Source organism: Manacus candei, unplaced genomic scaffold (assembly GCF_025592945.1).
Source record: "Manacus candei isolate 608988 ecotype Guabito, Panama unplaced genomic scaffold, ASM2559294v1 h1tg000037l, whole genome shotgun sequence".
Classification (NCBI taxonomy): Eukaryota; Metazoa; Chordata; class Aves; order Passeriformes; family Pipridae; genus Manacus; species Manacus candei.
In genome coordinates, this window is record NW_026138085.1 from 16137520 (window position 1) to 16160374 (window position 22855).

The following is a 22855-nucleotide window of genomic DNA, read 5'->3' on the forward strand; positions in this document are numbered from 1 at the left end:
GGCTTTATCTGCAACACCAGGGAGGATGAACTAGCAGATCTCAGTAATGTTTTGTGGTATATGAGGTGATTAATAATGAGATTCCATCCTTTACAGGAGCTGTTCAGCTCAAGTGAGTGGGCCTCTGCTGATAGTGGTACTACTGATGTCAATGATTCTGTCATGTACTATCTGGACTCTGACATGAGTCAAATACACAGAAATAGTATTTGTTCATGGTGATGTAACAAATATCTGATATAAATTGTGTTCTTCTTCCAATCTTTTGCAATCATTCTACTAAAGATGACAGGATTTGTCTGACTTAATGGGACTGTTAAGACACCAAACTTGTATTTTGTCTCAGTAAGTGGCCAGTATCTGAATATGCAAGAGATTACATGATATATACTTCTGACTTCATTCGGCCAGGAAGAATCCCTTTCCCCACAGAGGCAGTTGACTCCCATACTGATGGATGAGTGGCTATACTCTTTGCTTGCAAAAATATTAATCAAAAATATTAATCAAAGAAGGCAGCCCTACATCAAAAGGTGGCAGCTCATTATTACAACATTGTATAGCCTTTTAATTGTATAGTATAGTCTTTGTATTGTATGGCCTTTTAATTCTGCATTTAGTATTAAAACACCATAGCAACAGACACTTGGGACATGCATTGACGGATAATTTAGAGTCAGTAAAATATTCAGAGAGAGACAAGTGTGAAGAAAACTGATTTACGTGTTCCTTACTCTACAATGCTTAATTGACACTACATTGCATAGTTGGACAATGTGATATAAATCTGCATAGTTTAAACACTGATGTCTCATAGTACAATGGAAATGTTGGTGTTACTGCATTAACTGATAGGATTATTGCAGTTGCTAACACGCTCATCAACGAGTTTGGGATTAATTTCAGACTGTTACAGAATTAGTTGGCACTATAGGTGGCTTTGCAAAAAGCTGAATAACCTACAGCTGGATGTGTGTAAACAGCAGTGCAGTGAGTGCCCAGTTCACCTCTCTCAGGAATGCCACACGTGTGACACACAGGTTTGACTCAGGTGTCAGCACAGCACTGTGGCCTCACTACCCCTGAGTCATCAGGGCAGCCACACCCAGCAGCTCCCTGGTTACAAACCACACACACACAAGCCTGGCATATATTCACATACTAAATATGACTTATTACTGCCATCTCACAGTTCACAATTTAATCTTCCCGTGCATCTGAAGCACTGACAAACCCCCACCTTACGCAACAGAGCAGGTATTCTTTCATTATTGTGTTCTCCTTTGAAGGCTCTGATAACTATCTAAGAAGAGAAAAGCAACTGTGATTCTCTAAACTATTGATTATCACTCTCAGGCACGAGGGAGGAAAGAGATCTGATTTCTGATCTATTCAAAACAGTATGAGGAGAAAATGCACAGCTAATGCTTGAGATGGAGATGGAAACCAAAGTTTTCCCCTTCTCTGTGACTGTCCAGATAAATGAATCCCGAATTTCCTTTGCTGAGTCCCGAGTTCTCCCCTAGTCAGTGGCTTCAGCTGCAAGCAGGGAGTGCTGAATCACCTTCCCCTTCCCAAGTGGCATTTGTCACTGTGACTGTGCCACTGAGTCTTTTGATTATGACTGAGCCTTTTCAAACAGAAAGTGTTCCTTTCTCTAACACTGTGCTCCCGGGAACCAGCACAATTGCTCTGAAGACAGCAGTGATTGATACTCAGTCTGTGAGGAGCCCTGGCTAATCCACACTGGCTGTGCTTTCCCCACACCTACCAGATAAAACATCGCAGGACTTCAGGCGCAGTTCCATCAGCAAACAAGCCAGGTTAACAGTTTCCTGCTGCTGAGAAGGTTCTATGTCTCCTCTCTCGCTCAATCTTTCCTTTTCCAGAAACCCAGATGGGTGCAGGGAATGCAATCCTGCCCCGTTCTGAGCTCTAAGATTGGTACCCAGCACCCTCTTTCTCAGCTGGATGGACTGCCTGCCCCAGAGTTACAGCTGATCACCCAAGCTGGACCATCCCCACAGCTCCTGACTGACACCACAAGGAGTTCAAAGATGTAATCGCCTCAAGTTTCATCAAGAATTTCAGTATCTGTATGGAAAATACAGAGCTAAATGTGCTCTTCAAACATCTGACTATGTCAGAAGGTCAGCAGTCATTAAAGAAAATGAACTTTTGCTTGGCAAGTTGCACAAGAGTTGATGTTATTGCTTCATGTTATTTGCTCAAGATTATTTTGGGACTACTAAGGAAGATGTGAATTCTTGAAACCTATCACTTCTCAGTGAATAACACTTTTCCTTCTACAAATTTAAGCACAAAACTAAGTACATCTGAAGATGGGAACCTATCTAAAAAGAGCAACAACATTCTGGAAGGAAAACAGAGCACCTGAGTCAGGTCATTCAAACAAACCCATGTCTACCAGGAGAGTATGACACCAAGAAACCGAGACTGACCTACGAAAGTAAACATTCCTTACCCCTTGCTCACTATGGAATCCTTAATTTGCTTCAATAGTAGGCAAAGAATTTAACAAGTCAGACTCTGTATTAGGCAACTGATGACCAAGACAATTAGCGCAAATTAACGAGGAAAAGTCCCTGTACCCTCTTGAAATGAACAAATCAACATTTTGTCTAAATTTTGACCCATTAAGTGAAAAAATAATTTATTTTTTTTTTTACTGATCGTTTCATGCCTTTTGGAAGTTATTTGAGGGAAATCTTGCATTGACTGATTTCTCTCCCATTTAAGATGCAAATTGCAATAAGACACATAATCTATTACAAATCGCTGATGCCTATTTTCTTCCATTCCTTTTTGTTGCATCTTATCCCTGTCTTACTGACATATTTCCCATTAGGAAGAAAGGAAGCGTCTGAGAGCACTAAGGTAGCTGAGGTCCACCACTAGTTTCCTGAAAGGACCTGAAAAATGTCCACCTTCCTGAAAGGTTCCTGAAAGGTCCACCACTAGTCTCCTTTACTGAAAGCTTACACTGCACTTTGTGCATTATTCCTGTCCAGAAAGGTCAGAATAAACCCCGGTCTTCCAAGAACTCTTTCAATATAAATTATTTTTTAAAGAAACGCCACACAGCCTTTCTAACCTAAGCACTACATGGTGGTACAAGCGAGCTGATATTATGCTTACGATTTAAATCTGAAAAGCTTTATTTTTAAATACCAACACCAGCAAGCGCCCTCTCCTTCCCTGTTCCCTGGAGGACAGGGGAACGGTGCTCAGGAGTACGGAATCATGGAATTGCTGGGGTTGGAGGGCACCTCTGGAGATCGCCCTGCCCAGGCAGGGTCACCTGGAGCAGGTGACACGGGGACGTGTCCAGGCGGGTTTGGAAGGTCTCCTGAGGGGGGGACTCCACGCCTTCCCTAGGCAGCTGTTCCACCCTCAGCCTTAAGCAGTTCTTCCTCATGCTGAGGTGGGACTTCTTGTGTTTTAGTTTATGGCCATTTCTCCCTGTCGTGTGGCTGAAGAGAGCCTGGCACCGTCTCATTGGAGATATTTATGTGCATTAATTACAGGGAGAACCACAAACACTGCGGAGCCGCACAAAGCCATTGGAGACCCGCGTCCCGCCTTGTGCCCCGCGAGGAGCCGGCGCTGGGCACACGGGGACGGGAGGGGTAAGCACGGCCACGGCAGCGACCCCGTCACGGCGGTACCGCCGCTCCCGCCTCAGGGATGGGAGCAGCCCCGGCAGCCAACTCCCCTCAGCCCCTCACGGGCTCCAACCCCTCGGCCCGCGCGGCCCCTCAGCGCGCACTCGCGGCCCCGCCCGGGTGCTGCGCAGGCGCCGTGCGCTCCCGCGGCGTCCCCCTCCCCGCGGCGGGGCGGGCGGTGACGTCAGCAGCGGCGGCCATTACACGGTGCGGAGCGAGGAGCGGCAGCGCTGCCGCAGCCGGAGCGCCCCGGGCCGGCCCCGTCCCTGAGCCCCGCGCCCGCCGCCCGCCCTGACGCGTCGCGGCCGCCGCCGCTGTGGGGAGCGCGGATCGCAGGGGCCCGCGGGGCGGTGCGGCAGCAGCAGCCGGTGAGGAGGAGGAGGAGGGAGAAGAAGAGGAGGAGGAGGAGGGGGAGAGCGGGATGGAGGAGAAGGTCTTCACCAAGGAGCTCGACCAGTGGGTGGAGCAGCTCAACGAGTGCAAGCAGCTCTCCGAGGGGCAGGTGAAGAGCCTCTGCGAGAAGGTGAGGGGCTGCGGGGCCGGGCGGGGAGCTGGGGCGGGGGAGGCGGCGGGCGGGGGGTGCCCGGGCGGGCCGGGGGCGATGCGGGGGCCGGGCCGGGCCGGGCCAGGCGGGGAGCGGGGCCGGGAGCGATCCGGGAGCCGCTCCGGGCTCGCGGCGGCCGCTCGGCGCTGCCGGAGCCGCGGCCCCGCCTCCCGCCCGCTCAGCGCCTCCTAAAATGGCGCCGCGGCCGCGATGGATCCTCGGGAGAGACCCCCGAGAGACCCCCCGGGTGAAACGGTAAATCACCCCCCGGAGCGAGAGGGGCACAATGGACATAAAAGCTTGCGGTGATGGGGTGGAAATCACACGCCTTAAAGAGCTGCTGCTTTGATTTTTTTTTTCTTTTTGTGTTTTTCATGATATGAATAAGCACCGATACGTTTATAGTTCATTGAAAAATAAACTGGCATCAGGGCTGTGGTTTCTCTGAATGAGGTTCTGGATTTCATGGAATTCACAGAATAAACGTTCGAGATCCTGCATAACTGGATGTGTTTTTAAGGTGATGGATGGTAAACATTGGAACTCGGATGTTACAGAGAGCTGTGTTGATTCAGGCATTTGTGGCATAGAAAGGTTGGAAAGCCAGCCCAGGATAGATTGGTTGCCTTTTGGAAATTCAAGAAAAATTTTGTTCTGGTAGCATCCATATGCATTTTCCAATTGGATTCTAATTCTGGGTGTAACTTAATAGCTGAGTTGGGTTTTTTTTTTGGTGGTTTTTTTTGTTTTTTTTAACTGAGGGTTTTGTGTATTCTTACATTCCTAAACTGAAAGATGGAATATTTGTGAATTGTATGGGAACTGGACATTAAGGAATACGGGGAGTTATCACTGTACTGAGTTCTAAAGAAGCCTCCACACTTGCCACAGAAAGTAGTTAGAATATTTTAAATTTGGAATCATGCCTTCAAATACTACACCATGTTGTTTTTGAAGCAAATTGTTTCCAGAGGACTGTCTTTGAACCTAATAAAGAACTTTTGGCCAGACGGGTTCTTGCTCCAGTACAGATTTTAGTTCACTTGTATTCCAGCAACTCAACATTTTTTCCGTTTGATCCAGGCTGTGTATTTTAAACGGAGCTGCGAGCAAGTGGCAATGTCACTGCCTGGATGTTTCCATGTGCTTCTCCAATGACAGTGGTCCAGCTTCTTCCTTGTATTGCTTTGTTTCAGAGGCGAGTGTGTCACTTGCCATCATCTCTAAACTGAAGGGTGCAGAGTCCTGAATCCCACAGGAGTGGGTGCGTTTTGTGGGGCTGGATGGTAACTTGCAGGACCATGAGGGATATACAAGAAGCTTTCAGTTCATGGGGGTTTTGGTTCAGTGAGGAGCAGGCATGCCACTAGAAATTCCTTACAGAGGATACAGTAGTCCCAGTCATCATTGTTGCACGAGATGACGTTTTCATTTTTTCCCAGTGAAGAATGGAAATGAGCTTTATTTGTGGATAAATGTGTAATGCTCATCACCAAGCTAATGGTAAAGGAGAAAAGAAAGTTGTATGTCCACCTGCTGGGTGTTGACATGAGAGACCAGGAGAATGTTTGAGAGAAATCTACCTGAAAAATATCATTTAGTAGCAACCTTCAGGTTGTCTCAAGTCGGGTGTCTGTGAGCAGCTCCAGACCAAAGGTGGCTGTTCTCTGGATAGTGGGATGGAATTCCCTGCGTGTGCCGGGTGTGGGCTCAGCACTGTGCAGAGAACAGCCACAGCCTGGGGATGTTACAGAAAGGTGATTTGTTGCTGGTAACTACAGATGGATTTACTGGGACTCTCTGCTCAGAGTTGTTTAGTTTCTACGTGGTTGCTGATGCAGGGAATTGGAAGCAGGCCCTTGAGGTCTGAGTTTTCCATCAGGTTGTCTCTGCCCCTCAAGTGGGAAACTGTGATTGTGGAAGCAGGGCATGAGCAGAGTTCTGCACCTTCCTGCTGAGGGACAGCACCTGCTTGAAAGTGTTTCCATGTCTCCAGCACTGACTCTCAGAACCCTCACTGAGTTATGCTTCATTTGGACTAGTTAAGTAGTTTCATGGATGTAATCACACCAAAAGGTGGTTTTTCCACAAATAGCTTAATGTCTTAAGGGCAATGCCAAATATAGCTCGTGTTCCAAAGGACAGTAAAGACCCTACTGGGTATGAACTGTTGTTCTTCACCACATTTCATTGTAGCTAGGGCTAGTTAAAATAAACAAATAAAAAATGTCTTTGTGAGAGCTTTTCCCCTATAACATGTGGATGGGATGATCTCCCTGACTAGTATTTCTTGATCTGCTGGGGCTTCATGTGTGCAGTGTGGTGCCTGTGTAATGAGAACAAGCCTAAGGGCTCTCTTGTATTTCAGTATTGATACCTGAAGAACATAACAGCATTTTATGAGCATGATAATTAAGTGTGGCCTTTTGTGCATCCCAGTTACTGTCTTGGTGCATCTTACATCAGCCATGGTTACCTGGGTGATGGTGGTGGTGGGAACTGGGCAGAAATGTCTTTGAAATCTGGGAGTAATTTGTAACCATGAATAATACATAATACATTCACAGATGATTTGAAATAATATCAACCTCTGAGTGGCAGCTAAATTATTCTGGGCTTAATACATGCTGTGTGTTTAATGTTGCATCAGTTGAGTGACCGACTGTGTGTGCTTTGCTTCAGCATTTAAGTGCAAGTTCTGAAAAAGTGGTCAAAATATGCCCAGTATAGTTCACTGTTACGTGTCAGCAGTGTTTGTCCTGTTAACACTGAGTTGTTTATTGACAGAGGAGAAAGGAAGTCCTTTATTGCCAGGTGAGGGTTTTTCCACTGGCCATTTTGAATGAAAGGATGCTGGTTTGGAATTTCTTTTCCATACATTGTGAGGGTAGAGGGAAATGGTGTTGCCTCGTTTATAGATGGCCTTTATGACAGGAGGTTGGGGGTGTGGTGCATTGCTCAGGAAGGTGGGATGACAGTCTAAAAATGCACAAAGGAATGAGCTGAATTTGTGGATAGTTTCCTTTGGTTATTGCAGAAGGGATCTAGTGCAGGTGGAGGCAGAGGTGTCAGAGTGTCTCCCCTGGAAACACTAGTTTGTGATTAACTGGGTTTGAGCACAGCATCAGGTTTTTAGAGAGAGAGGACAGTTGGGTCATATAGCTGTGTAAAGTGTTCAGGGCTCTTGAATTACTGGTGAAATGCCTCTGAATGGGCAGTGCTGCTAGCCAAAATATTTTTAAACTAAACAAAGGGCTGATATTGGGAAAGGCATTCAAGAAACCTTGATTCAGGCTTTGTCTCCTGCAGTTTTTGATCTGTAACAATGATCTTGGTTACATATGCTTTTTGATTTGTCATCAGTGCTAATTTTCGTAGAATAAATACGTTTCTGGGCCATACTGTTCTCTGGTATGTACCTTGTTCATCGTGTATTTTTCTGATTTTTTTTTCCTGTTGCAGAATTTTGAATTTGTTTAACACCTGATATTCCAAGTTAGATTTTCTCTAACCAAACAGGCTTGTACCTACTGCAGCTGTGTGAGCTGCTCCAACTTGTGTAGCTTGAGTGCCTTAATTCTGAGAGGGCAAGTATGTTACTGGTGAAGCTTTCTTTTGGGTCAAGAAAAGCCTCTGCAATCAAAGTTCAGTTCCTCCAGTGCATAGGACTGGCATGTTTTGTGGATCTCACTCCTGTGTTTTAAGCTGAGTTGTCTGCCCAACTTCTTTTTCAGACAGAGGCACATGCTCCCTTCTGCCTCCTCTGCTGTTCAGGAGTCACCTTTCTTAGCTGATTATTTTTGGCCAGAAGTGAATGTTTTAAACTGTCTCCAGCTGCATTTGCAAGGGCTTTTCCATTAGCTAGCTTCCCATATCCATCACGTATAACTGTTCTTCAGACTAAGATGATTGTGACAATTATTGTTCCTGTCTGAACTTGCTGTAGATCAACCAAAAAAGCTGCCCCAGCAGAATTCCCTGGTAGTGAGAGTATCTGTGTGGTGGGCTGTGCAGTGGGCAAGGTGTGTGTCCCTCCAGCCTGGCCCTGGCACAAGAGGAAGGTGCAGCACTGCACTTCTGCCTTGCTCCTGCACTGGCTTCTGGATTCTCTACTGAGGGAACCCTTCACCTGCTGCCAGTGGCAGGAGGGCCCCTCTGGAGCTGTTCAGGGGGCTCTGGGAGACCAGAGGTTGGTTTACATCTCCTTCACTGCTGCTTTGTGAAACATCCCCAGGGGCCAAGTCATTGATGGGGGTTATGTAGTTACACCTTCCATCTCTGAAGAGTTACAAGTGTAGTGTACAGAGCCTCTTGTAACATTTTAATAACTCTGGTTTCGATTATTCCAGAACATTTTCACCAAAAAAGTCAGTCCTTTTACTCCCAGTGTCCTGGTTTGTTGTTGATTTTTTTTGTTTTGTGGTGGTTGATAATATAAAATGGAAATTCTTTAAACAGAAGGCATTTGAAGTGTCAGCCTTCCAGTCTTCTCACCTAGTCCTGATTATACTCACAACACCTTGATGTGCATGTGAGAATTTAGTCTTGTGTGTGCCAGTGATTGTAGCATCAGCAGCTTTCTGCTTTTTTTCGGTTCTAGTAAATTCTGTAAAAATTGAATTGTGCTGGCAGTGAGGTGTTTTGGTTTTGGCTTTTTGGTTTTTAATTACAGCATTAGTTGTGATCAAATAGGAGTGAGAGATATTTGGGTTGTTTTGGGGATAGCTTAAGCTAACAGAAGTAAGCACTCCTAAGTCAGAGCAAGTTCCTATTTGAAAATACCTTCCAGTGCTGGTTAGCTCTGAAGTACCTCTCTTGGGTTTTGACACACGTGCCTGCCCCATCCTCCATCTGGTGTTCTGACTGCACCTCCACCGTCACTGTGCCAAGCTGTGGTTGGAGTTGTTGGAGCAAAAGGGTTGAAAACCTTTGGAGTTCATTGTATGAAGCTGGACTTGTGGATATCAGGCACAACTAGTTTAGGAATGGCTTTAGCCTGTTTCTTTTTTTACAACTGGAATGAGTCAAAATGAATACAGCTTGTTCTACAGATGGGACTGAAAACAGTGTAAGTGGTCAGCTTCTGCATTACTGCCCTGGCTGCGTTTCTTGGAAGTCCCATGAGGGGAGGAAGGCATCTGGATTTCCCAAGCTATGTGGCCCCCTATGTTTTGAAAAAGCTTTTCTAGACTTTTTTTAAAATTTAAAATTAAACACCCTAAGATCTTTTATATGAAGCAAAATAAGGACATTGAATTTTTTCAGAGAGGCTCCTTCCTTCAACTACTGATTGTTAAATAGCAGTTCTCCTTCTCTTATATCTGCATCTGAGGGAAAGAATATTCCATCAGTTACACTGAGTTTGTAAGACTGCTACTGATTTTTCCAAATGGAAGTGTTGAGGGGACTGTCAGGGCTACAAGTGGTGTCAGTCATGACTTCATGATACAAAGGCATACAGGGTTATTTGGCAGAAGTTCAGTGCTTGCATGCTTTCTTGTAGACCTTCTAGAATTGACAGGAGATAAAGGAAGGTGGTTATCTCAATCTTAGCTGCAGTACTGGCATTGGGATTGCTCTTCTGGCTGGCTAACATCTTGTATTTAAACTGGTCTGTCTTTGAACCAAACAGAAGAGATGAGAACTGAATGTTTAGATGCTCGTCAGAACCGGAGAGAAAGCAGATCTGTCATCTTCTGTTTCAGTCCTGGCAAAAGAGTATTTTGCTGCTGTGACTTCTCTGTGGATGGAAATCCTGGTTTTACTTACTTTGGAATACTAAATAATTAAATGTCAGCAGGGAGCTTTGTATTTTAATTTTGTTCCTACTTATACATTCACATTGAACTCCTTAGTGGATTGCCAAGTTCAGCAGAAATCAGTTCCCCATTTGTGTCGTGTAATCTGGCTGCTGCCATGGCTTCTTCACAGAAGGGTGATATTGGAGGCTTCATTTACCTAGTTTTGTTTAAAATGTCAGACAGTGAATGAAAATACCTTTTGTTTTAAAAATGAGTCCACTTTTTGTTGGAACACGTTCTCTTTCCTCCTCAAGTAAAGGGGTGATGGGGGGGAAACCTTTACATTGAAAAGCGTGGACTCTGCAGAAGAACTTGCTGACTGTAATGGATGACTTTGCTTGGGACTGGAATCTCTTCCAGGTCATGATGTTTGGCCAGCTAAGACCAGTATTCATCCCAATTAGCTGATCACTGTGCCTTTAGTCACATCCTGTGCACCTTGGCCACAGGAAATCATGGGTGTGGTCGAAGGCTTCGATCTCATCAAAATGTCTTTGTGGTAACTCCCAATAACTATTTGTCTGGGTTACTGTGGATGCCTCTCATCACACACTTTACTAGACAACGTGGTGGGCTGCAGGTGTGAATTCTGGTCTGCCAGGAGTGACACTTCACCATCTGCAGCCATGGCTTTGGAGCTGTGTTGTCTAATTAAAAGAATGGTTGTATATCCTTTACTGAGTTAGTGGTGATCTTTGGTAAGTGCTTCATAGTGCTGCTTCAGGCATTGATTTACAAGTCTACACAGACACACTGGTGTTCACTGTTTGATTTAGGTCTTGTTATTTTTCTTTTATGTGCCCCAGAGTTTTTCAGGATAGGTAACTGGGCTGAGTTGTCAGAGCTCCTGCTACAATGTAGGGACCTAAGAAGGGGCTGGAGTAATAAGAAATATCTGGTATGTTCTGGAAACACAGAGGAATTTGGTTGCAGATTAATTCAGAGGATTTTGCAGAAATGGATCACTTGAAATTAATTCTCTGAGACAAGGTTGAGGTACTCTGCTCAAGAGGGAAACTCGCTTATCCTCAGTGTAGCGAGAGTTGAGAAAGAAAGAAAAGGATGGATTATGGCTTTTGTGGCACTTACAACTCTGAGCCCTAATTTGTGGCATAGAGGATAAAATTATATATAGGGAACAGGGGAAATAAGAGAGATGTCTGCATACACACAACCCCTGCATGTCATGAAATATGTTGTGAGGCTCTGAAAATCATACTGTAATAACTTTAGTAGTCATGCATTTTTTTAAATTCTCATCCATGGCTGTTCATTCACTTGGATCTTGCATTGTCTTAAAACAATGAAGCTGATCTTTGTGTTTTAAGAACAGTGCTTTGCATAGATGTGCTTTGTAAACAGAGGCACCCAAACAGTGTGGTACTGTTCCACTGGCCCTTTAGATGCTGTGCAGCAGGCCAGGAACAGTTTAATTCTGAAACACTAGGTTTTAGGTATTTTTATGCAGTGCTGCTTGCTTCACAATAAAGTGAAAATGCGCTGTTTTCTTGTGTGTTTAAACCAATATTGGTTTTATTCCTGTTATGCTTTGGGATCATACAAGTTGTCTTTTTACAATGTCAGCAAAATGGCTGAGCAAGCCAGTATCAAGTGAGAATGAACTCCAGTTGCTGTGACTAAGCTGAGGTGTATTTGATATGTGCTTATTGTGTGAACTTTGAGATTGTTCTAAGTAAAATACGTGACTTTCCACCTCAGCAGTAGTGTTGTGACAACATTGCACTTGGTTCTTATGCTCTTCTTGTGCAACTGTGTTGCACAGCTACATGGTTTTTTGCATTAGACTTTATTGATGCTTGGATGTAAAATCAGCATTTACCAGCTTGAAGTAATTGTGTTCTTTTCATCTTTGTATCTGTTTGCACTTGATTTTGAAATCTGAGAAAAAATAGTTGGACTGCTTTGGAGTTTAGGGTCTTACAACTGTAATGTAGTAGATTGTTGGTAACAAGTTTTTGCTTAAGTTAATTAATCTCTAAGTTGTAGAATATCACCACAAGTCAAACTTCTGTGGTGTGGGGTACTTACAAGGGCTGAAGGTGTACAGAAATAATGTTAAGAATTGTTAAAAACTGAAAAAAGGCTGAAATACAAAAGAATAAGTGTCCAAGAAAAATCTGTTTCAGAATTGTATAGTTGTTTGTCCTGATGATAGACAATGAAACCTGGACATTTCAAGATGTTGATGTCAAAATACTGCAGTGTGTTGCACTGTTATCCTTAGTGGCAATAAGTCACTGAGTTTTTGAAGTTCAAGGGGTTGTGGGTGTGCTTCTTTCTCTTTCTTAGTTCACCTTTGTGAGATGCTTGGATCAGTTGTTTTTTGCCTTGTACTGAAGGATGCTGAAGATTGCTCTGCTGCTTCCTCTCCATGAGGAAGTGCAGGAGAGCTGCTGGTGGGAAGTCCATGTGTTGGAGGGGAGGATGGGCAGGGAGGGAGTTGTGTGATGTGGCTGAGTAAGTAGCATCATCATGGATCTGGCAAAAGGATCAATAGAGAGGGAGTGGAACTAGGTGAGGTTGCACAGGGTGGTGTGTGATCCAGTACAAGGTCAGGGGCACAGAGAGTGCAGTGGTGTTGTTAGTGATCACTTCCCTTTGTGAAACTGGAGTCTTCCATGTGCTGCTGTTTTACCAACCTGTGTTCCTTCCATAGGAACGAATGTGGAAATTTGGGGTTTGGTTGATGGAATGCTTGTTGGTGGTTTGTTTTCAGGATGTTACTTTTCCCATGTTCAGCTCTGCCAAACCTCTTTTCTGGAGTGCTTAATCACTTTAATATGTACCACTCTTAGTGTTGTGGGACATAAGGCTGTAAATGGACTAAGCAGTTAGTAACACAGTATTGCATGAAACTGGTTTTAGAACATGGAGATGTTGGAATCCCTGCACCAGCATTCCTCCACTGCAGGATTTAAATAGAGATTGCTGTTCTGCAAGTTGACCTGGAACAGTCTTTTTCCATCAGAGTAGCTGTCTGAGTTATCTACGTGTTTGGTCACGTGAGTATCTGAGTGATTTAATATTTCAGAAACCAAGGAAGCAACAGCTCCATGGCTGAGAAGTTCTGCCATTCTCATCTCAGTCAGCACAAACGCTGCATACCTTTGATGAAAAATGAATGCTGCATTCTTTGTGCAGTGCTTCAAGTGTGTTAAGAAAATACAGTGGTAGAAGCAGTCTAATTAAAGAGTAGGGTTTTTTATCGGGGTGCTATAAGCATCTGTAAGATTCTCTGTCAAAAGGATAATTAAGCTGGCTAAAGCTTCTGAATGTAAGAGCGTATTAGAAGAGGCTAAAGCTGTTAAAACACCTTCAAAACATCCGGTGAGTGTCACTGCATTAAAATGAACTTAAGTCAGGCTATCTTAAAATAAATCTACACTTTTAGCATCTACCACAAGCCAGCAATGACCTATCTTTAGTAGGAGGCACAGCACGAGTGGAAATTGTCACAGGGGGGTTGACTTCTGTTGTAAATATGTCTGTAAATGCGTCTGCAGAGTGGTTCCAGCCTGGGCTGGTGCTGGGGCATCTCAAGCTCTGTACTGTGCAGGGTGCTGAACCATGTTACACGCTTCTATTTTTTTTGCAGTGTTCAGTAAAACATTTCATGTTCCATCTCATGAACCTCCATCATTAAACTGTGTGGTGCTTCTGTTTGAAGTGGTGACCATGGTGGTCAGCTAGGATGATGTGAGGGGACAGAGAGACCGCTTTTGGGTGGGAGAGTCAGTCACTGTCTTGTGATACCTTGTAGATACCTTGGGTTATAGAACAGAATACAGTTCTTTGTCATTCTGAATAGGAGCACTGACGGTTGAAAAGCAGGGAAATCTTTGTAGATGGTAACTTGTAAACTTGTTACTATTTATATTTCTAATACCTTCTTGATATAGAAAATTATTGTGGCATGTGTCTGGTGACTGTTCTGAGAACAAACTGTAACAACTGTCTTTGGCTATTTTAAAATTACCTTTCTGATGCTATATTTAACCTGTGCTGCTTCATACAAATTGCCTTTGTGTGCAAGTTTTATGTACAAAATTCTGTGGGGAAAAAATGGTGATGACAAAGATGTTTCCCAATTTTGATTTATAAGGACACAACTTGATGTTATTAGTCTGTGTTTAAACACAAAACTTGTTGAGAGAGCTTGTGCAGGTAATTACCTGCTCTGTAATTGCTGGTACCAGTGAGGGCTTATGTTCTCATTCTGCTTCATGTAGGACTCACTGCCTTTGTGGGTGAGTTGGTGTCTGTGCAGATGGATGTCAAGATGTTGGTAGTGTTTTAGCTATGTCTTAAGTTTGGGCTTTTGGAGGACATTGGCAGGATTTTTAGATTTAATTTTTCCAAATACTTACAAACCTTTTTAAGTTCCAGCAGTGATGATAATTTTTTTATGTTTTTGTAGACAGTCTGAAATTTCACTGAAGTTGGAAATTACCTCTGAAATACCATTCTCAAGGAGAGAAAACCCCCACCAAACCAAATTTCTGTTGCTAATACAGGGCTGCATAAAGCAAAATATTATTTTAAGTAAAGGGAAACTCTTATCTCAAATGCCTCAGACAAGGAAGGGACAAGAGTTCCTGAAGAGAGCAGGTAGTAGAGAGCAGGAAGTGGTAGAGTGTGCTTTGAATAAAACAACTGTTCATAGACAAACTCACAATGAATGTGTCTTTTGTTTTGTAGGCTAAAGAAATTTTGACAAAAGAATCTAATGTACAAGAAGTGCGATGTCCAGTCACAGTCTGTGGAGATGTCCACGGACAATTTCACGACCTCATGGAACTTTTCAGAATTGGAGGCAAATCACCAGACACAAACTATTTGTTTATGGGGGACTATGTTGACAGAGGCTATTATTCAGTGGAAACAGTCACATTGCTTGTAGCTCTTAAGGTAACTTTTCTTCTCAGCTGCACAGTTCTGTATAAACATATACAATTACTCTGCTGACTACACTTAATATCTATTATGATTTTCACTATGCTGGTATTAGAGGTACACAAACTGACATGTTGGCTGTCTTTAGTTTTCTAAGTCACTCCTTAAAATAAATTAATGTTCAATGCAAGCCTGAGCTTTATCTAAAATGAATTCTTTTTACTTGCCTAAGTAGCAGTCTTTAAGAATTTGCTGAGAGAGATCAGCTTAATGCACAGTTGTACTGAAGTCCACTAGTAATAGTAAATATAATTTGTAATTAATCCCAGAAATATTTGGCAGTTAAAAATTATTCCTTTTTTTCTCAAAGGCTATAGGTGAACCTTAATCTTAAGAAGGGCTTGGTTTTAATTGCTTTATTGATGGGGATTAAGGGGTGCAAATTGTGGTTTTGGGAAGCCACACGTGTTTTGATGCCTCTCCCATGCACTGCTGTGTTTAGGTCCGTTACCGCGAACGTATCACAATTCTCCGAGGGAACCACGAAAGCAGGCAAATCACACAAGTCTATGGGTTCTATGATGAATGTTTAAGAAAATACGGAAATGCAAATGTTTGGAAATACTTCACAGACCTTTTTGATTACCTGCCTCTAACTGCCTTGGTGGATGGCCAGGTATGTTGACATTTGACAGAGTTAAATGTTCTTGGTTGTAAAGAGAGCTCCTAATGCTGCATTCTGTTGGCTCTCAGTTGTAAAGGAATCTTGTGCAGATTTTCTCCTAATCATTTATTCTAAACCATTATAATTGCACTCATTAAATAAATAAACTTCATATGTCTGAACTCTTGCAGATTTTCTGTCTACATGGTGGCCTCTCTCCATCGATAGATACACTGGATCACATCAGAGCACTTGATCGCTTGCAGGAAGTTCCCCACGAGGTACTGAAAAATCATTTTCTAAACCAATGAGTTTCATGATTCAGCATGTGTTGGGTGGTTGGGTTCACAGGCTGAAAATGAAATTCAGATCAGCTTAGCAATAAGAAAGTGCCTGTCTTCCTGTTCTGGGTTTTTGAAGGAAAGGTGAGGGACACCTGCCTAAAGAAAGAAACATATTAAGTCTCAAAGTGTTGCCGCAACAAGTTGCGTGGGAGGGGAGTGTGTGCAAGTTTTTTGTGGGTTTTTTTGGTATTTTGTACTTCACCTCTGAAACCTCTTCTGCATCTCTTACAGGGTCCAATGTGTGACTTGCTATGGTCAGATCCAGATGATCGTGGTGGCTGGGGAATTTCTCCTCGAGGTGCAGGTTATACATTTGGACAGGATATTTCAGAAACCTTTAACCATGCCAATGGCCTTACGTTGGTTTCAAGAGCTCATCAGTTGGTAATGGAGGTGAGCAGGACATCCTGTGTGTTCCAACCTTGAATTCTGAGCTTGGTCCATTAATTCTCTGTGTACCAGAGGTGTGCACGTGCTGCTGTCACAACTGATGGTCCAGCTGAGAGTCTTCCAGAAACTTAACCTTGACAGTATTGATGTGTTACTGAAAGAGCTTCTCAGTTTGACAGTGGGATAACCTTTATTTTGGCCTTTTCTTCTGAAAATTTACAGTAATGTCCCAAACCAGGCTTCAGTACTAGATGTGGCATTGCTTTCTGTGTAGATAAAAAGGTTCTTAAATATGTGTTCCTTGAAAAAAGATGGTTTTTTTTTTCTTTTTATCCTACATGTGTGCTTTTGTTGTCAGTCTGTAGTTATCTCTGGCAGTTCAGATCCTTAAATGTATGTCTGGATTCTGGTTTTGGTGATCACAACTGAAGGTTCAGAGTAGACTGTGTGCTTCAGAATTGCTGTTTTAACTTTCTAACACTAATGCAATGGCAAATTCTGCTGCTTTGTTTTGTTTTTTTTTTTTTTTTTTAATGTTTAACTCACATCTACTAGTAAGAAGCAACCTGTGAAGGCCAAAATTCCTTTTTCTCTCCAGAAGTGAAATAAAGACATGGCCTTACCCTTATTTAAAATGGGGTGCCACAAGTGCCACTTAGGGCTTTGCACATTAAAAATTCGATGAGTAGTCAGGTGGTTATGTGTGGTACAACAAGTGAACTTGACTGTCATAATTCTTTTCTTTCCCTCTCCAGGGGTATAACTGGTGCCATGATCGGAATGTAGTAACAATTTTCAGTGCTCCAAACTATTGTTACCGTTGTGGCAACCAGGCTGCAATTATGGAACTTGATGATACTCTAAAATACTCCTTGTAAGTATGTTTAAAAATGAGAATTATATTGCCTGTGGTTTTAAGATATAGTTGTTGTAGCAAGTTATTTAATTATTGTGTTAAGGTATGGGGTTTTTTTTCCTCCTCTGTGCTTTTTGGAGGTGGAGTGAGTGTGGTATTGTTGGGTTAGTCACATTTAAAGTCTTGGAGTCAAATATCTGGGACAATTGTTGAGATCTTCTTTGTCAGATAAAAGTGAGACTCCTCGTTTTTGTTTTGTATAACTAATTGGAGTTTAATGAATTACTACAGAGGTACGTGATTTGAGAGTAGGAGTAGTCTGTCACATCTGAGGTAATGCTCTCCTGTAGGTCTAGGCCAAGAGACTTTTGGAATCTTTGAATTCTTCAGATGTTGGGATGTCAGCTTTTTAAGTGAGGTTTCTAATTAACTACCACAGCAACAACTTCACTAGTAAATGGGGGAAAAGCTTAGTGTAAACTGACCTCTTTGACAATTACTAGAGACTTTAACTTTCTAAATATATGTTAACGTTTAACCAGTTTGAGTCTTAAAGCTAAAATTAATATCTCTCCAGACCTTTTAGTAAGAGGAGTTTTAAATGTGGGGATTATAAGTTCATACTGATAGAAGGCGTGGAAGAGGTTGAACGCTTGGTCTGCAGGACTTCAGTTGGGTGGTAAAACTTGGAAAGCCTTACCTGGGGTAAACCACTGCTGCTGTAACTCGGGGCTGGAAGGTACCTGAGGGGAAGCTGAGCCCTGGTGTCCTCACTGCTGTGTGCTCTCAGTTTGCAGTTCGACCCGGCGCCGCGCAGAGGGGAACCGCATGTGACCCGCCGCACCCCAGACTACTTCCTGTAAAGAGATTTTAGACCTGTACAGTATTGCCATGAACCATATGTTGACCTAAAGAAAATGGGAAGAGCAACAGTAACTCCAAAGTGTCAGAAAATATTTAACATTCAAACTTTGTTTTCACATGGACCAAAAGACGTGCCATATTCAAATACAAAGCCTCTTGTCGTCAACAACTGTGACCACTTTAGAATGAACCAGTTCATTGCATGCTGAAGCAACATTGTTGGTCAAGAAACCAGTTTCTGGCATAGCGCTATTTGTAGTTACTTTTGCTTTCTCTGAGAGACTGCAAATAATAAGATGTAGACATTAACACCTCGTGAATACATTTAACTTTCCATTTAGCTATAGCTTTATTCAGCATGACTGTAGATAAGGGTAGCAGCAAACAATCATTGAAGCTTAAAGAACATTTTTAAAATAAGTACCAAGGCCTCATATTTGTTCTGAAACTGTTTGTTTGTTTTATTTTCAGGGAATACTGTTTAATTTAATTGTATTGATTTTTTTTTTTTTTGTCTGCACTCAGTTCCCTTTTCCACTCTGCCCTACCATATTGTCCCTTGTAATTGTCCAAGGATAGTGAATTACTTTGAACAGAACTGTTTTTTTCTGTAAAACAATTGTTACTGCAGGACAGAGCTGCAGTGTTTTTCATAATAAACTTGTGAACTAAGTATGGAAAAATGTCAAAATCCTAATTGCATCTCAGGTCAACTGTGGTTTAATAAACTAACATGTAGCTGGATGGGTTTTATAAACTTGCATAGAAATTTCCACCTTAAGTAACTAAAATGAGGTGATCTGGAGTGTGCTGGAAAACTCTGACCTTTTGAATCCTGGGCCTGTGTCTTGCAGCTGAGAACAGCTCACTGGTTACTCACATGTTGCTCTTTCCCTCTTGGTGCTCTACTGAAATACTCAAAAATGGAAGAATATAGGATCACTTAATTGATTGTGTGGCTTATTTTCAAGTGTAAATCTAAGTTTGAGTCATTTACAATGTAGGTGCTAATACTTAAAATCATTTTTCTGAAAAACTTAAGAATAAAACCAGTTTTCTAAATATTAAAGGAAACAACGTGAAGTTTAGTACTACGTGTATTGCCCAAGCTTCTATTCTGAAAAATAGTGGTATGTGGTTTATGTTAACTTCTGTTCAAATATTTCCTTTCTACTAACTTGTTTCAGAATTAGAATCCCAATTTGATAATTTTGTTCAAAACAGAAATTCAAATTTTTTACCTTCTTAAAGCTTGTGCTTCAAACTTCTTGGGCATGTTGAAAAGACACACTGGGATGTTGGCTTTATGGAGGACTCTTAATATTCATGTTGTTTGAGACTTTAAATTTTTTGGGCACAATGTAGATTCTGTAATAACATGGAGATTTGTTTTCTACTGCTTGTTTCTAAGGGAATGCACTGAAATTTTGCAGATTTCCAACCCACCTGGAGGCCTGGTCTTAGACATGCTTTTTGGGGCTTTCTTGCTTTTCTGAAAAGCTGAAGGCCCACTTAATTCTTTACCTTGCAACAAAGGTGCTGCATTTCACAATGTTCCTTCACCCCCTTTCAGAAAGGCTCAAGGGGTTACTTTTCCTTCAGCAGAATCTCACCCTCGTGTCATAGGTTGGGTTCCAAATGGCTGCTGGGGAGCTCAGTCTGCTGCAGTTTGATCTCTTGCAGGAAGAAGTGCATGCTAAAAATAAGTGCATCTGAAGTGGCTTTTTTTAGTATATTGGGAGCTTTTGCTTTGATTGCTGTTGAAAACCAATCCTTTGCCTGTGGAGAGCAGTTCACGTTCCATTCCTGTCACTTGCCATTCCCTGTGTTTGTGTAGATAGAACTGTGCTTTCATTGACACCATTCCTTCAAGAGGAATGTCTTTGCCCTATTTTCTGTTTTCCTTGTTGCTTTAATTGGCGTGACTCATCTGCTCTGAGCCCCTTCCTTGCTTCAGTTTCTGTACACAAATCCAAGTGCTTGTTAGTAAAGTCCATGGACAATGTTGGAGTCACTCCAGTTTTTGTGCTTTCCCCAAATTATGCTGTGAGGGTCTGTGTGAAGATTCCATTGAGAAAACCACATTGTGAGCAAAAACTGGTTACCCTGCTGGAGTACTAACCAGCTAAAAGCATGTTGGGAAGATTCAAGAGGAGAAAGAAAACTTCAAATTGGTGTTTTATTTATTGGTAGCTGATCCATTAGTTCACCTGAGCAAGGCTTCCTTCACTTCAGCCTGTGAGGACACTGGCTGCAGAGAAAGGAGCATGATTAGGGTTTGTCCTTGTTCTGGAGATCAGTGGTGATGTTTCCTCTGTCATGACAAAGACTGATGAATTCCAAGAAATGCACAATAGTAGCTGAGAATCCCAGATTGTGGTAGTTCAGTGTTCAAGCAGGAATGTTACACCCAGGGCTGACACTGGGGTTTAGTTTTGAGAATGAAATTACTTTTCTGTGAACCACTTTAAAGACTTTCTCCTTCTTCTTTCTCAGAACTTGGCCAGAGCCTGGAGAATCCTGGTGGACAGATGGGTGTGGGTTTTGGGTTTTCCCTGTTGTGTTTTGCTTTAGACAATTGGCCATATCAGCTGGAAGTGAGCACCCTGCACTGGTGGAGGCCTGTCCTGAACTAAGGGACCATTAAATCAAGAGACCAAATCACACTCCTACACAGGAAAACATCTAAGTAACTTTGGTTTTGAAAGGAAAAATGAGACAGATTTGAAATGCGTGGATTTGCCAGGGTTTTTTCCCCCCTTTGCCCTCTTTCTGCCCCTTTCTTCTGCCTCTTCCCACCCTGTGCTTTGTTCCCTCTTGCTCATGGCCTCCCTGGGGATCGGGGCTGGCTGCTGCCACAGCCCCTGCTCGTCTGTGACTGAGCTGCCTCTGGAGAGGGATGTTTCTCCAAGGTAACCAGTGTCTGTGACTGTCACCTCCTGCTCATGGATGATTGTTTCCAGCTGCTGATGCTTCCATACACACTCAGTATCCCAAGTGTTTGGGCAGTGTTACCTGGTTTAGGTCTGATAATACCTTGGAAAGATACTGGATACATGGGAGAGAGGGAAGACAGAGCCTTGCCTCCTTCTTCCCATGTGTCTGGGTGGTAACAGAACAAATTCTGCCCTGGGGAAAAGGTGGTGAGGGGACACCCCTCTGCTGAAAGCTGGGACATTTTACCTGCCTGTATCTTAGTCTGCTTACTGTCAAAATCCATCTGGAAATAGAGAAAAAACTGCTGAGAGCTGCCAATCCACATTCCATGAGAGGGGAGTTTTGTTTTTGTAATAGTCAACTGAAATACTGAAAGGCATTTTCATAAAGCAGTTGTAGGTTAAGAGCCTGGGACAAAGTCTTTGACAGTTTAAAAATTCAGCCAGAGTCTTAAAGGTAAAGAATTTCCTCCTGTAAAAGACAAAACCAACCTTGTTACTCAAGGGCTGGGTTTATTTTGGGCCTTTTTTTCATAGTTTGATAAACACATTCATCTGTTTTTCCCCCTCTCACCCCTTTGTTTCCTTAGTAATACTGGAGTGCAGTTCCTGCTGTTGGAGAAGCTGTGACCTCAGGAGGGGGCTGAAGGATAAATGTTCATTCAGGAAAAATGGTCTGTAAGAAGAGGCAAGTGCGATCACAGCTTTGAATTTCAGATTAAATACTTCTCCAAGTTCAGTGAGTTGAAGGTGTGGCCCCACTCCCCACCTCCTTATGTACCTGTCACACACTCATTTATCACTTGAGTTACTGCCTGTTTTCTCTGAGTGCAGAGCACTCATTAAAACTCGAGGTGTGTTTTAGAGGTTGTTGCATAAGTTTAAGCAAATTTTACCCAAGAGGAGTGGCTTTTTAGTGTTCCATGGTTTTTGGCAGCCATGTACATGGTTTTCACGAGCTTGGATTTTGGAGCCAAATGCAAACAACGATTTTTGAAGCCCTGTAGAAGGCATTGGGTGCCTTCTGTGTGCTACAGCAATCTCAACACGGAGTATTGGTGCTCTGCAAGTTCAGGAGAAGGTTGGAAACGGGTAGAGAGCCAAGTAAAAGTCACACTGGGCTGTATAAAAATCTTTCAGTACCCATGAACACACCAGCAAAGCCCTGCAGAGTCAGCAGTTCATGAGTCAGCCTTCTGTGGTTTTACAAAAAGTTATTTCAGTGCTCTAATTCATTTGGCTGTGCTCCTTTTTGGATGGGAATAAAGGCAGGCTGCTCTCTTGAGCAAGGGACCAGAGTGCTTTGGCATATGGACAGGAAAAAAAGGCTGAAACAACACTTCAGGTTTGAAATTAAGCAGTGCTGCATGTTTTAGCCTTTTAAAACCTGTGCTGCAGCTTAAAAGCTTTTTTCTCTAAGATGGGTTGAACTACTGATCTCTTAATTACTCTCTGGTGAACAGAACTGCTTTGGGGTGGGAATTAAACTGATTGCTGCTGGTGTATAAAACATTAGTTGGTTATAGTATCTGGGACTGTGATGGAGCATCCTGGATGAAGACTTGCAGGAAAATGATTGTGAGGAGAAAACTTTCCTTTTTGCAGCTCCTCATATCATTACACAAGGTTGTATAAATCGAACTAAACCTTTGCTATCTGGTTATCTTGACTTCTGTGTTCATCTTCCTCGTCAGATTTCCCCCAACCACATCTGGATTTTTGGAGGTTGGGTTTTGGGGCTTTTTTAGTTGTTTCATTAAACCTATAACCTATTTTCTGGATTATGCATTTAAAACCCAAAGCGCTGAACTGTCAAAGAGGAATGTGACTTGTTTACATTGCTAATTGCATGATCG

General features: G+C 42.7%; 1 protein-coding gene across 1 annotated transcript; it reads left to right on the top strand.

The window, feature by feature from the left end:
• The first annotated feature begins 3878 nt into the window (after window positions 1-3878).
• PPP2CA (protein phosphatase 2 catalytic subunit alpha) lies at window positions 3879-21720 on the top strand. Its single transcript, XM_051794163.1, has 8 exons — window positions 3879-4209; window positions 14751-14960; window positions 15448-15621; window positions 15801-15890; window positions 16185-16346; window positions 17099-17217; window positions 17990-18058; window positions 21590-21720. The coding sequence occupies exons 1-8, from the start codon at window positions 4108-4110 to the stop codon at window positions 21627-21629; spliced, it is 966 nt and encodes a 321-aa protein (XP_051650123.1). The 5' UTR covers window positions 3879-4107; the 3' UTR covers window positions 21630-21720.
• Window positions 21721-22855: the final 1135 nt, after the last annotated feature.